This window comes from Carassius auratus, chromosome 1 (genome assembly GCF_003368295.1).
Source record: "Carassius auratus strain Wakin chromosome 1, ASM336829v1, whole genome shotgun sequence".
In the NCBI taxonomy this organism is placed as follows: Eukaryota; Metazoa; Chordata; class Actinopteri; order Cypriniformes; family Cyprinidae; genus Carassius; species Carassius auratus.
The window spans coordinates 7,182,235-7,196,250 of NC_039243.1; the positions used below are offsets into that span (position 1 = coordinate 7,182,235).

At 36.3% G+C, this 14,016-nt stretch overlaps 1 protein-coding gene across 2 annotated transcripts in view; it reads right to left on the reverse strand.

Annotated features, from left to right (window-relative positions):
- The window catches only part of LOC113049778 (complement C3-like), a 121,663-nt gene that overhangs the window by 70,521 nt on the left and 37,126 nt on the right, over positions 1 to 14,016 (reverse strand). For both annotated transcript variants that reach the window (XM_026212516.1, XM_026212447.1), the window contains exons 23-25: positions 12,613 to 12,816; positions 12,149 to 12,224; positions 11,859 to 12,018 (exon numbers count right to left, since the gene is read on the reverse strand). In XM_026212516.1, the coding sequence (XP_026068301.1) occupies positions 11,859 to 12,018; positions 12,149 to 12,224; positions 12,613 to 12,816 (440 nt within the window). The remainder of the gene's footprint in view (positions 1 to 11,858; positions 12,019 to 12,148; positions 12,225 to 12,612; positions 12,817 to 14,016) is intronic.

The window sequence follows — 14,016 nt, forward strand, 5'->3', positions numbered from 1 at the left end:
TGAGTTCAGCTGGCAGTTTTTGAGGGAAGAAATTGTATTATTATATTTCACAGTTTCCCAGTTCAGCTTACATGCAGTGACCTTGCATGTGTAACAAAAATGTGACTGGAACTAAAAAGTGAACTATTCAGTAAGATTAACTGTTATGGAAGCTATGCATTCACAGTTACAAGAACGTTATCCAAAATCCAAGCACTTCTCAAACCCTGAAAACAATACATTAAAATTCAGGCATTATCAAGGATTTCCAGCACTCATACAAATGCTGGTATTATACATTTAGCAACAATTTGTGCACTAAGTACGGAATAATTGATGACGGGCAGTTGAATTATTATAAAAATAATTCACACCCCAGGTGGTGATGCGGCCATGATGCGAAGTGGAGATGATATATTTAAAGGCATTTGTCTGTTTTTTGTACTTAAATCGCTATTGTGAGTAGGATTATTTGTTCCACATCTCATCCAACACCTCTTTTGTTAGTTCCAAAACGTCATTTTAAAACTGGTAATGGAGGCTTGAGCCGTTGATAGCATTGTAATTAGGTATATGCCTTTATCAGATTCTCCTGTTGCAATTAATTGCTAATACTTTTATCACGGTATTGAAATTTTTCTTGAGTACCTATAGAGTAGTACTGCATCCTTCATATCTCCAAAAAGTCTTTAGTTTTATTATATTTATAAGAGAAAAATAGTCTGTGCCGTTTTTTTTTTCCGGAAAAACACGAGCGGGCGGAGCTAAAGAATCATGAGCGCGAGTAGGCTTTTCCGTTGAGAGCGTCTGGAAGTTGTGACATTATCGTGAGGAAAAAAAAGCATCATCCAAAACAAACCATGGCTAAGAGTCAGATTCAGCTGTTTATTTATGATCCAGAATCAGATCCCGAGGCTGAAACTGAACGAGAGCAGCAGCAGCAACGACTACAACAGCGTCTCTGTGTGGTATGTATTGAAACTGTATATATTTGCTTATGTAACCCCTCTCTCCCGGGTCCTTTCTGACGGGGCTCGAACCCGGGTCTCCTCTAACAAGGAGGCTAAATGGCTACAGCCACTAGCGTCTGTTGCTAGTGCGTCTCTTGAGATCGGGGAGTGAGGTTTACCTGCACAGCACTACTCGCTGGCCTCCGTTACACTTAGCGGTTTTGGAAAAGGACTAAGTTACACTTTATGTCGTCTTTTTTTTTCCTTTAAAGGTGTACAAGAGGTTTACTTGATGTGCTTACGCGCCGATAGCTAAATTAACAACACAGAGAAATTTGAAGCAGTTTTACTCACCGCCTACGTTTCCAACACACGATCGTGACCCTTTTTCATTGGGACTGCATTATCCTTAAGAAATAAACGATATGCATATCCGGCGTCAAACTGGGCCTTGTTTGTAAAACAAGCATCTTCGAAATGCAGGGAACAAACAAAAACACTTGCACAACTCTGTCGATGCTCTTTAAAAATAAACTCCGTCCACTGGTCCGTTGATGTTTTTTTTTTTTTGGGTTGTCTTGCCCCCGCAACCAAAAACACACTTCTTTTGAGACATTTCGCTCTCGCTCTGATCAGTGAATGTCTCGTCTCTGCTATACGGGAGCCCGCGCTCTTCCGGCAGAAGTGCCTTAGGACCCATATAAGGAAATTCCACTCCATCTAACATCACATACTCGAAAAAAACTTTCCGAAACTTGTGACAAACCGGAAGGAGAATTTTTGGAACAAAAATACTCCTTCAAACGTACAACTTAATTTTTGAAACTTTGTCCATGTTTAGCATGGGAATCCAACTCTTTAACAGTGTAAAAAACTCAGTATGCATGAAATAGCATAGCATATACTCGAAAAAAACTTTCCGAAACTTGTGACAAACCGGAAGGAGAATTTTTGGAACAAAAATACTCCTTCAAAACGTACAACTTAATTTTTGAAACTTTGTCCATGTTTAGCATGGGAATCCAACTCTTTAACAGTGTAAAAAACTCAGTATGCATGAAATAGCATTCCCCTCCCCCCCCCCCCTTTACATTTTTTCAAGATTTGTTTTCACTAATCGTGGATTCTCTGTACATTGCCACAGATTTCGCTTATGCTTCACAGTTTTTCGTTTGGGGTTTTGACACAAACCTCTCGTGGGGGCAGGCTTAACAATGATCTACTCTGATTGGATAGTGAGCTTTTGATGGACAGGTGCTCTCTGACCGGGAAGTACAAACGTCACTCAGTAGCGCGCACATTAAAAAGCTCTCGCAGTGATTTGTATTACTAAATATGTTAATAATATTTGACCTTCGATCGTCTGAGTCTGTAAAGATGAGCTCTTGTCCTTCAAGGCAGCTTGAAGTAAGCTTGTGTTACTGAATGACAATAATTACCCGTAACAAACTGTTGCACACTGTAACATGAAAAACTTGTATCGATGTAATTGTTTACTTCAGTAACACAAGCTTACTTCAAGCTGCCTTGAAGGACAAGCGGAGGAGGAAGACGATGCTGCTCCATGTCTCTCCTGAGAGCCCATCTTTACAGACTGAGAAGATCGAAGGTCAAATATTATTTACATGTTTAGTAATACAAGGCACGACGTATTGCATACAAATCACCGCAAGAGCTTTTTTTTTTTTTTTTTTTTTTATTAATGCAGAGAACAAAAACATACAAAAGTATAAACACACATCACATAATATCAACCACTAAAAAACAAAAAACAATAAAGATTCAAATAGAACTAAGGAAAAGAAGGCCAAAATCTAAACAGAATTACACAAGGATATCAAAGGTAGAGCAAATTCTAACAGTCTTTATAGCTTTCTTATTCAGATTTGGGGGCCCAAGAGTAAAAGTCCTACCATATTTTTACTTCACCTATGAACTCAGCAGCTGATTTCATCAGAGGAGGAACCAAGTCATTCCTTCCAAGTCACAAACGAGTCTTGAGTCAAATCCCAAGTCCTCAAAGAGTTAAAGTTGCTGTGAGAGACAACCGTGAGAATATATTTTTTCCCGAAATAATTCTTTAAATTGAAGTGTATAAGTCATTTTCATAAAGTGTTATTGCTTTTGGAGTTAATAATCTATATAAACTAAGTTAAACCCCCTTTGTTACTTACATAATACAGAATATTTGTGATTGTGCTGTAAGAACACGTTTTATAATGCATAACTAACAGGGGAGCTGCATTAAGTACACGTCTCAAAAGTAGATTAACATAAACCATATATACATCTTGAAGACGTATTTATTACTAAAATGTCTATTTATCATCTGACAGGATGATGTTTGATAAGTATTGCAGGTGAGCACATCTAACAGACATGAAAAGGCATGACATGAAAAGGAGTGATGTGTGTGATATTGTGTAGAATTCACTCACTGTTGTCAACACTGTTTTAGATGAGTATAAGTCATGTAAATAAAGAGATCTACGTAAAGTAACTAAACATAAGTTATCTATTTTATTTGTCCATTTGCAGTATTGCTAATATAAGGAACATTTGTGTTGGATAAAAACCGAGTTACATCAGTTACTAACTCAACATGTAAATGCAGTATATCACAGATAAATGACAGAGGAGACTGACTCTTGTCTGGATGTTACAGAGACAGATGAGACGTGTGTTTATCCACTGCTGAGAGACTGGTGAAGGAATGGTGCCATCAAAGGATTTGTATGAGTACACAACAGAAATAAATCAAACATTTTAAATCTTAAGTTGTAGTTTATTTTAATTCATGTAATTTTAAACAACTATAACAGCTCTTTTCTTATTCTTGATTTATGTGCATTTGCTGCAGATCTTTTGTGTTGACCTGCAAGGAAACGTGATACAAATCAAAAACCTGAAACAAAAGAATAAAGTAATGACTTTTTGTATTGTCTGTGTGTATTTTTGTTGGATATGAAAATGTCTGCAGACTGGTGTGTGCACTGAGGATGGAGAAGACCACAGCATCATCCTGGAAATGATCGAGAGTCACAGATGAGATGCTCCCTCACTCCATCTGCCCTTTACTGTCTCATCAGGACCAGATGCTGCTGTGGTCTCTTCATCCTCAGTGACCTCAGAGCCAGCAAGAGCATCTAGAGAAAGACCAAAACACACAGAGGATTTGATTTTGGTAAAATTTGTTCTGCTGGTTTCTACAATGAAGGCTGACTTTCAGAAGCTTCAAAAGCATCATCATCAAAAGGAGTCAAATAAAGCCTTATATATACGCAATAAAATTATGATTTGCAAAAGAAAATAAAGTTTTGCAAACGAAAATTAAAGTATTGAGGAAAATTAATTTTTTTGTTTTATTAACTTTATTAACAAATGTATATGTATTAGCAGCGTTTGCTCAAATTTAAGAAGTTGTTACCGTGAACATCTGCTGTTTATTTCTCTCGATGTGCACACTTTTATAGCATTTTTTATAGTTTTGCAATTCTTAATTTTTGTTTGCAAAAAGCTAATTTATTTTCCTCAATACTTTAATTTTTGTTTGCAAAACTTTATTTTCTTTTGCAAATCGTATTTTTTTGCGTATATATAAGGCGTTATTTTGACTCCATAGGGGCTTAGAAGTCAGTTTTCTATACATACATATACATGCACTAACATTTGTATAGCATTTATTTACAAATAAAAAAGTTCCTAAAACTAAACTTGTAGTTAGGCACTGGTTTGGTATAAAAAAAGTAATTTTCATGCTGTGCAGGGCCCCACCACCCCTCTCGAATCAATGTACAGTATTGTTCAAAATAATAGCAGTACAATGTGACTAACCAGAATAATCAAGGTTTTTAGTATATTTTTTATTGCTACGTGGCAAACAAGTTACCAGTAGGTTCAGTAGATTGTCAGAAAACAAACAAGACCCAGCATTCATGATATGCACGCTCTTAAGGCTGTGCAATTGGGTAATTAGTTGAATTAGTTGAAAGGGGTGTGTTCAAAAAAATAGCAGTGTCTACCTTTGACTGTACAAACTCAAAACTATTTTGTACAAACATTTTTTTTTTTCTGGGATTTAGCAATCCTGTGAATCACTAAACTAATATTTAGTTGTATGACCACAGTTTTTTAAAACTGCTTGACATCTGTGTGGCATGGAGTCAACCAACTTGTGGCACCTCTCAGCTGTTATTCCACTCCATGATTCTTTAACAACATTCCACAATTCATTCACATTTCTTGGTTTTGCTTCAGAAACAGCATTTTTGATATCACCCCACAAGTTCTCAATTGGATTAAGGTCTGGAGATTGGGCTGGCCACTCCATAACATTAATTTTGTTGGTTTGGAACCAAGACTTTGCCCGTTTACTAGTGTGTTTTGGGTCATTGTCTTGTTGAAACAACCATTTCAAGGGCATGTCCTCTTCAGCATAGGGCAACATGACCTCTTCAAGTATTTTAACATATGCAAACTGATCCATGATCCCTGGTATGCGATAAATAGGCCCAACACCATAGTAGGAGAAACATGCCCATATCATGATGCTTGCACCTCCATGCTTCACTGTCTTCACTGTGTACTGTGGCTTGAATTCAGAGTTTGGGGGTCGTCTCACAAACTGCCTGTGGCCCTTGGACCCAAAAAGAACAATTTTACTCTCATCAGTCCACAAAATGTTCCTCCATTTCTCTTTAGGCCAGTTGATGTGTTCTTTGGCAAATTGTAACATCTTCTGCACATGCCTTTTTTTTAACAGAGGGACTTTGCGGGGGATTCTTGAAAATAGATTAGCTTCACACAGACGTCTTCTAACTGTCACAGTACTTACAGGTAACTCCAGACTGTCTTTGATCATCCTGGAGGTGATCATTGGCTGAGCCTTTGCCATTCTGGTTATTCTTCTATCCATTTTGATGGTTGTCTTCCGTTTTCTTCCACGTCTCTCTGGTTTTGCTCTCCATTTTAAGGCATTGGAGATCATTTTAGCTGAACAGCCTATCATTTTTTGCACCTCTTTATAGGTTTTCCCCTCTCTAATCAACTTTTTAATCAAAGTACGCTGTTCTTCTGAACAATGTCTTGAACGACCCATTTTCCTCAGCTTTCAAATGCATGTTCAACAAGTGTTGGCTTCATCCTTAAATAGGGGCCACCTAATTCACTCCTGTTTCTTCACAAAATTGATGACCTCAGTGATTGAATGCCACACTGCTATTTTTTTGAACACACCCCTTTCAACTAATTCAACTAATTACCCAATTGCACAGCCTTAAGAGCGTGCATATCATGAATGCTGGGTCTCATTTGTTTTCTGAGAATCTACTGAACCTACTGGTAACTTGTTTGCCACGTAGCAATACAAAATATACTAAAAACCTTGATTATTCTGGTTAGTCACATTGTACTGCTATTATTTTGAACAATACTGTAAATGGGACGACCCGCAGGTCAGGTGCTTCTGCTTCGGACCTGCGTGAATCAGTTAATGAGACAGGAGCTGGAGTTAGCCGTGAAATGTACTAGGAAGAAAATCAGGGCCTCAAAAACGAAAAGAAAAGAAGATTAAAGAGAGAAAGGTTAATGAGGGCAAGCAGTTGCTCACTCAGTTTTTTTAAAAGACAGGTGAGCTCCAAATGCATCATCGAGCATTGACATTGTTTTAACATAAATATCTACTCTTGGAGGATTTCTCCCCAGAGTCAGAAGTTTGTATGAAAACACTGTATATTTGGCTCCATTGTCAAAATCTAACACCCCCGAAAACACAGATCATTAGCACCTATTTTACCGCATTGTTGTGCAAATTAGCTCGCACACGCTATTACATTAAGTACAGGATTGTTCTCAGTTTAATGTACATCTTAATGATTGAAAATGACTTATTTTAAAACGTAATTCAATGACTGAATGTCTAGTTTGGTGGTTAGTGTACCCTGTGATTCTATAGTCTGCATTTATTTTAAACAGACAAATAATCAGCAATTAACATGTACTTAGCCTAGACTTTAAAAAAGTTATTGTGACAATAAAGGGTATTTTAGCAACCATTTGAAGCCATATATTCCAGTTTCAGACCCTGCAGCAGCAGGCCCCTCAACATGGCCAAGTGAAAGAAAAATCACTGAAAAATGTGGCTTTAACATTTTTTGATAAATGGCATTTTATGATAAAAATGCAATACCCCACCCATTGGTAGCACTATGGTATTTCCCAGCAGGCACAATACATCAATGTGACATCAGCTAGATGGGCATAAATACATGGAAATGTATTTAAAATACAAATACAAAATACTGTGTGGAAAAATGTATTTAAATGCAAATACAAAATACTATGTGGAAAAATGTATTTAAATACAAATACAGTATTTTGTATTTTGAAAATACACAAAATACATGTGAAATTGAAGATTCAGTGCAGGTATCCCTATTAGGCTGAAATCTATCTGGGCCTATTCTGAATGCCAAAAAGCATTTAGATTAGGGCTGGGCGATATATCTAACGATATGATCATGCGCATTTAATCAGTAAAGCTGCTTCCATGATCACCGCTAAAATCACCATCACCTGCTTATAATTGGAGTGGCATTTAATAGACAGAGCCTTAAATCGCTGACAAGCTACGCCATATCGCGTTCATTATCGCAGATGAATCACCTTCGATAATGAACGTGATATGGCATGGTTTGTCAGCGATCTACGGCTCTGTCTATTAAATGCCACTCCAATTATAAGCAAATGATGGCGATTTTAGCGGTGATCATGGAAGCAGCTTTACTGATTAAATGCGCATGATCATATCGTTAGATATATCGCACAGCCCTAATTTAGATGTGTGCAACTGCTTAGAAAATTTTGTTTTAATCCCCTGCAGCGTAAGAAATAAAAAACTACAAAAACTAACTTTTATTATGTTTTATCACCATCATTAAAAGCCAATGTGACAGACTGGCGTTCCAATATGGCCCAGTTCTGTTTGTTTCACAATCTTAAAGTATCTGCCATCCAATATTGCTGACCTAACCCGCCCAGTTGAACTAGTTGATGGAATTTCAATGGGTGATATGACCAAAATCTTAATTTTACTTTACAGTAACAATATATGGTATGGTTTCACAATTATCAATATCAGTTTTGATACTACAGCAAAAACTGAATTTCAAACTCTTTTGATGCTTTTTTTTACGCAAGTAGTATAGTAACTTTTATATTTGTTTAATGTAAAGTTTATTTGTTTCTATATACATAATTAGAAATATAAAGTTTATCTAAAATATATATTTTTGGTGAACAATAAAACTAAAAGTGTGGTGTATCTTTCATCATTGTCCTCACAAATGCACACAATCACTACACTAAACTGATGTAGACAGACAATGATTATCCTAATTATTTCATCTCTACATAAACAAACATTTGCATAGATGGGTAAACACAATCACAATTTGGAAATGTGTCCAGTTACATTTTCATAAAGCACCATGTTTGTAAAATTTAAAATGATTACATTTAGAAAATGAGCCTGCATAGCAGAAATAATGAATGGTAGGTGTTTAATACAATCGTTAATTGAAATAAAATAAGTAATGAATTAAAAAACATATAACACAGTATTGTTCAATTTAGTGTTATACATATGTTATCATATTAATAAGTTTTGTTCTAATGTCACAAGTTACAATTTCAAGTTTACTGGTTTTAACTTGATTATTTGGTTAGGGTTTAAGAAGTGTACTAAAAAACATTTTCACATATGTTGTCAAAATGACCCACAACCTAATCAGTTTACATGTGAAGAAATCCATTTATTCACAAACTTCTCACGAGACGAGTGTTTGGCATAGACAGTATAAGAGATGTTTATTCGACAAATTATTCGGCAAACTACTTCCTCTCATCGCTGCTTTTTCGTGGTTTGGATAACATTTACTCAGAGTCGACTTCTGTCGTTTCTCGGAATTATACAATGGAGAGCACGTCAAGCATAAAAGCCTTGTAGGTTTACTGAGGAGCACACGCAGTAAGCAGGTTCATGGCGTAGAGCCATGCGAATTGTAAAAGATTTAGAAAAAGTTCCATCGATTCACAATTTATACCATCGCTACAATTCACCCATCCCTAACATGCAGTAAAGTTAATGATTCAAACACATTTGACAAGCTACTTTAATCAACAGTTGCCGTTCCAAGGCTGGTTTGTACAGCTGCGGCTCACGTGGATGAATGTTGGGCTTGGGGGGGAGGGGAGTGCCTGGTACGAACTAGTTGATGCATGAAAACAGCACCCTGATAAAGATGTTGACTGGCTCAAAGTATTTTGAGTATTTTGAAAATACAAAAATACTCGGCTTAAATGTATTTAAATACAAATTACATTAGATTATTTCCAAAGGCTTTACAATACAAAATAGTATTTTGTATTTCAAATATGTAATTTTAAATACATGTCTCTTAAATACTGCCCATCCCTGGATGTCAGGAAGATGTTGGACTCCCAACTAATCCAACGTCAGTCAGACGTCATATTTTCGTTGAAATTGAAAGTCGGGTTGACGTCTAAACCCAACTTTGTTTGTCGTCAAACTCCGACATCAGACACACGTTGAATTTTGGTTGGAATAAGCACCACACTGCATCAAAGGGTGAAATGCATGGCAGCACATTAAATATCTCAAGATATCAGCAGAGGAGGATTAAACAACTCCACAAACAGCATTACCAGCTTCACTTATTATTAACCAGACTGACTTTATTTCTGTCAGACGTCTACAAAAGCTCTTATTGAAAATGAACAGGGGGTTAAACTCTAATGTGTTTAATTTCCATAACATATAACAGTTAAACACCATAACAGTGATTAGTGTTTCCATTAGTTGGGCTCTTAACACTTATTATATCTTTTGTCTTCGCTGTGTCAAGCACATCTGCAGCATCAAAAAAAGATAATGTGACATGAGATCAGGTGATGGCTGTTATCTGTTAATGGTATTATAATCATCATGAAATAACCTGATTCTCTGATGTTTTTTAATCTAACAATTATGTTGTTCAAGTGATACTTTCATATTACAAACCCTGTGTTCCTGACACATGAGATCCAGTGGTATTATAGCAATCAGTTAAAATCTTTTAACAAACATGAGCTCAAAAAACTTAACCTATGCTGACACACACAGACATCATCAATCAGCGTATGAATCTCAACAATGGTGACATGCTTCATGCAGCAATGCATGCTGGGAGCCATGAGTTTTATACTATGGTGACTCCCAGCATGCATTGCTGCATGAAGCATGTCACCATTGTTGAGATTCATTTACTGATTATTGATGTCTATGTGTCTCAAAAGATTTTTCTCCCAGAATGTATTCAAAATAAGAATAAAGTATTGTTTCTTGAATATTATTTGTTAATAATAAATAACCACTTTGGGTCAATGATGAGAAATACAATTTTCCTCAATCATTTTTCTTCATGATGATTAAAAAACTATATCACCTTATCTTTGTTTATGACCCATTTTAAAACAAATTATGTGTTTTGGTAAACACTAGTGGTGGAAATTATGATTCTTTCAAGAGATTTGTTCATTTTCAGTTCGTTCACCAAAATGATTTGTTCAGAATCGTTCACTGATTCATTCAGTGATCATTTCTTCGTATTACACAAAATAAGCCAGCAGGTGGCAAAAAAAAAATGTGTATATGTGTTATGTCTTAAGTCAACGAACGTATTCACTTGTTACAAAAACGGATCTGGCTTTATTAAAATGTTTGCATAATCGCATTCAATATATAAAGTCTAATTAAGTTGCATGAGGTTTTCTTGCCTAATTAGCACTTTATATTTTTTGGTAAGACAGTTTGTATATCATATATTCTGATTCATAAATCGGGGATTAAACGTGGAGTTCTGTATGCTAAATATGAAAACAAGCGTATGTGCACAGTACCTATAACTGCGCTTTGCATTTTGCGAGACTGAAATGCTAAAGGGCAGACTAACCCAGTTTACTCTCATTAATTTCGTTCAAGAACGAGATTAGCTATATAGCGGTTGATTTAATTCACGAATGACATGGATCTGTTCATTGAACTCATTCATGAACGACGTGTGTGCCAGTTCAGTCATTTCATTCATGAACGAGATGTACTAAATAATTTAACTCGTTCACGAACGACGTGTCAGTCATTTCATTCACATACTATAAGATCTCTAGATCTCGTTCAGACTCATATGAAACTCATTCATTGAAGGGCGTATTAGTTCACTACATTCAACAAATCACATACTCTGTCACATCTCATACTCGAAGGCTATTGGCTCGAGGTTGAGTAACTCTTTGACAGGATGAAACAGTTCACGGAACTACTCAGTAGCCCCTCACTGCAGAACACAAGATCCAGGGGGCGGAGTCGGATCCGGATCCAGGTCCAGGGGGGGGGGGTTGGATCTGGGTACAACCTCACCCCCTGGATCTTGTGTTCTGCAGTGAGGACCTTCTCGAGCTACTCTCTTCACTGAGCTGTGCATGTGCTGCCGCACTGCTGTGGAGGGAGGAACTTCAGTGAACGAGAAATACGAGTCAGTTGATTTCATGAACGAGAACGATTTGTGGATCCACGAACGACACATTACTAGTAAACACTAACTAAGCCATGAGTCAAACTAAAGCAAATACTGATCACAATAATGGTGATCAAACATTTTCAAATAAAACATCAACATCTTAACCTCTGTTAATTCTCAAAAAGAACTTCTGTAAACGTTGCAGCTCTAGTCAGCACATTGTTATATTTTGTTTGTTTTGTGCTTTAGATAATATAATGCTTTACTACTGTGAACCACTGTGAAATAAATCACTTGCTCGTTCATTCCATGTCTTGTGAACACAGATGGATACATTTAACAACATTCAGCTTACCACCATCTCTCCATGAATTACTGCTGAATCCTCTTTAAAGGAGCCGTCTTGTGTTTTTTTGTGGAGAATCAGCCACTTGAGGGCGCTGCAGATCACATTTCCCTCTATATTAACAAGGTTACTGGCCATGGCGAAGACTTTGGCCACATATGCTGTCAACCTTTAACAGATTAAAAACAAATTATAATTATTATTTCTATTAAAATTAATATTAATGTACTATAAAATGTTATACAGGAGAAAATAAGCATGAAACGTAAAATCAAGTAATGACATCAGAATGACTCTACCATGTGCTGCTCGGCCTTTGTGTCCATGCAGCATAGGATCCATCTGGTTTACGGTAACTCAGCTGCCGCTGATAACCTTTATACAAAAAAAAAAAAAGGATAAAGAAAGGGTATTTATGTTTGAATTATCTGATCTTTTTTCAAGGATGCATCTTAGAGAGTACTTTACAATTTTATTCAAAATAATAGTCAGATTCTTTATCAATATGTTTTATTTTATTTATATTTATTCTTTATTTATTTATATGGCACTTTATACAATATGGAATGTTTTAAAGCAGCTTCACAAGAATAAACAGGAAAAATATTAGAATTTGATTCAATTCTGCTATAAAGGCAATGATATTGACAATGTTCAGCTGAGGTCAGTTTAGTGTTGATTCGGTTCCGTTCAATATAAATAATCAGTATAATTGTTGAATATTTATTAATTGTGAATTATATATCCGTTGTGTCCTGCTGACCTGTTCTAATATAGTTAACAGCTTCATTTCGGCGCTCCATGCCAACAGTGTCCCACTGATTGGTGCTGTCCAGATAATGAGTGGCAATGAGAGGTAGAGTCATATAGATCATGATCGTCTCTCCATCTCCACGAGGCTGGACAATAAGACGACCCATGAAGTCTCCACTGATGGCCTGCTCAACTGTCTGAGAGATCTCTTCACCTGGAGAGATAAAAGAGTGAAAGCAGACTGAGTATTCAGCTTGATCTGGTTTGACTCAACACTAGAGCACAGGAATCAGAACGATCACTGGTCATCCTGAAGAGACATCAGACATTGTGTCCTAACCGCGACATGCAATACAAGGTATCCTTTCCATGTTAATCAGAGTTCTGTTCTCATGAGCTGCTACAGCAATATCTGACGAAAGAGGTATGCTACCTTAATGAATCGCTATTTAAAATAGATTTTTGACCAAAAACAAACAAACAAAAAAACTAAATATGGCAGATGATTCATATTTCAAGATCGATGCATATGAATCAGCATGATTTGTAATCAATGCGAGAAATTAGGGAACCGTTGCTTCATGTTTGTTTACATTTTTAAACATAGGTTGTGTTAACAAAGATTACTCAGAGTCAAAGATTCATTAGCCTAATAAAATAATAATAATAATTTGGTCCAATGCTAAACCCAGTGAATTAAGCCGAAACTCAGATGAGGCAAATGCCGTGACTAAATGATACAAATCTTACAGTTGTTAGAAACCAGCCCATTTATAAAGTACGGATGCAACAAATTTGTCATGGACATGGAAAATAGACAGTATGATTATAATGACCCAGCAGGCACATGATGTAGACTCCAACAACAGTTAGACGTTGGATTTTGGTTGAAAATGAAAATCAGGTTGACGTCTAAATCCAAGGACTGTTTGACGTCAAGCTCCAACGTTGGGCAGATGCTGAATTTTGGCTGGAATAAACACCCCCACAAAAAAAAATCATAAAAAACTTTGAAATGCATGGCAGTACACATATTACGAGCTTCACTTATTACTAACCAGTTTGACTTTATTTCTGTCAGACGTCTACATAAGTTATTTTTGAGAATTAACAGAGATTTAGATGTTGATGTTTTATTTGAAAATGTTTGATCACCATTATTGTGATCAGTGTTTGCTTTAGTTGGGTAGTTTGACTCTTGGCTTAGTAAGTTTGTGGTTCTTGTAATAGTGTTTACCAAAGCACATAATTTGTTATAAAAGGGGCCATGAACAAATATAAGGTGATATAGTTATCATGATGAAAAATGATTGAGGATAATTTTTCTTGTCATTGACCCAATTGTTAACGAACAATATTCAACAATACTATTTGAACAATACTTTCTTCCTTCAGATCAGACATTCAGATTTTT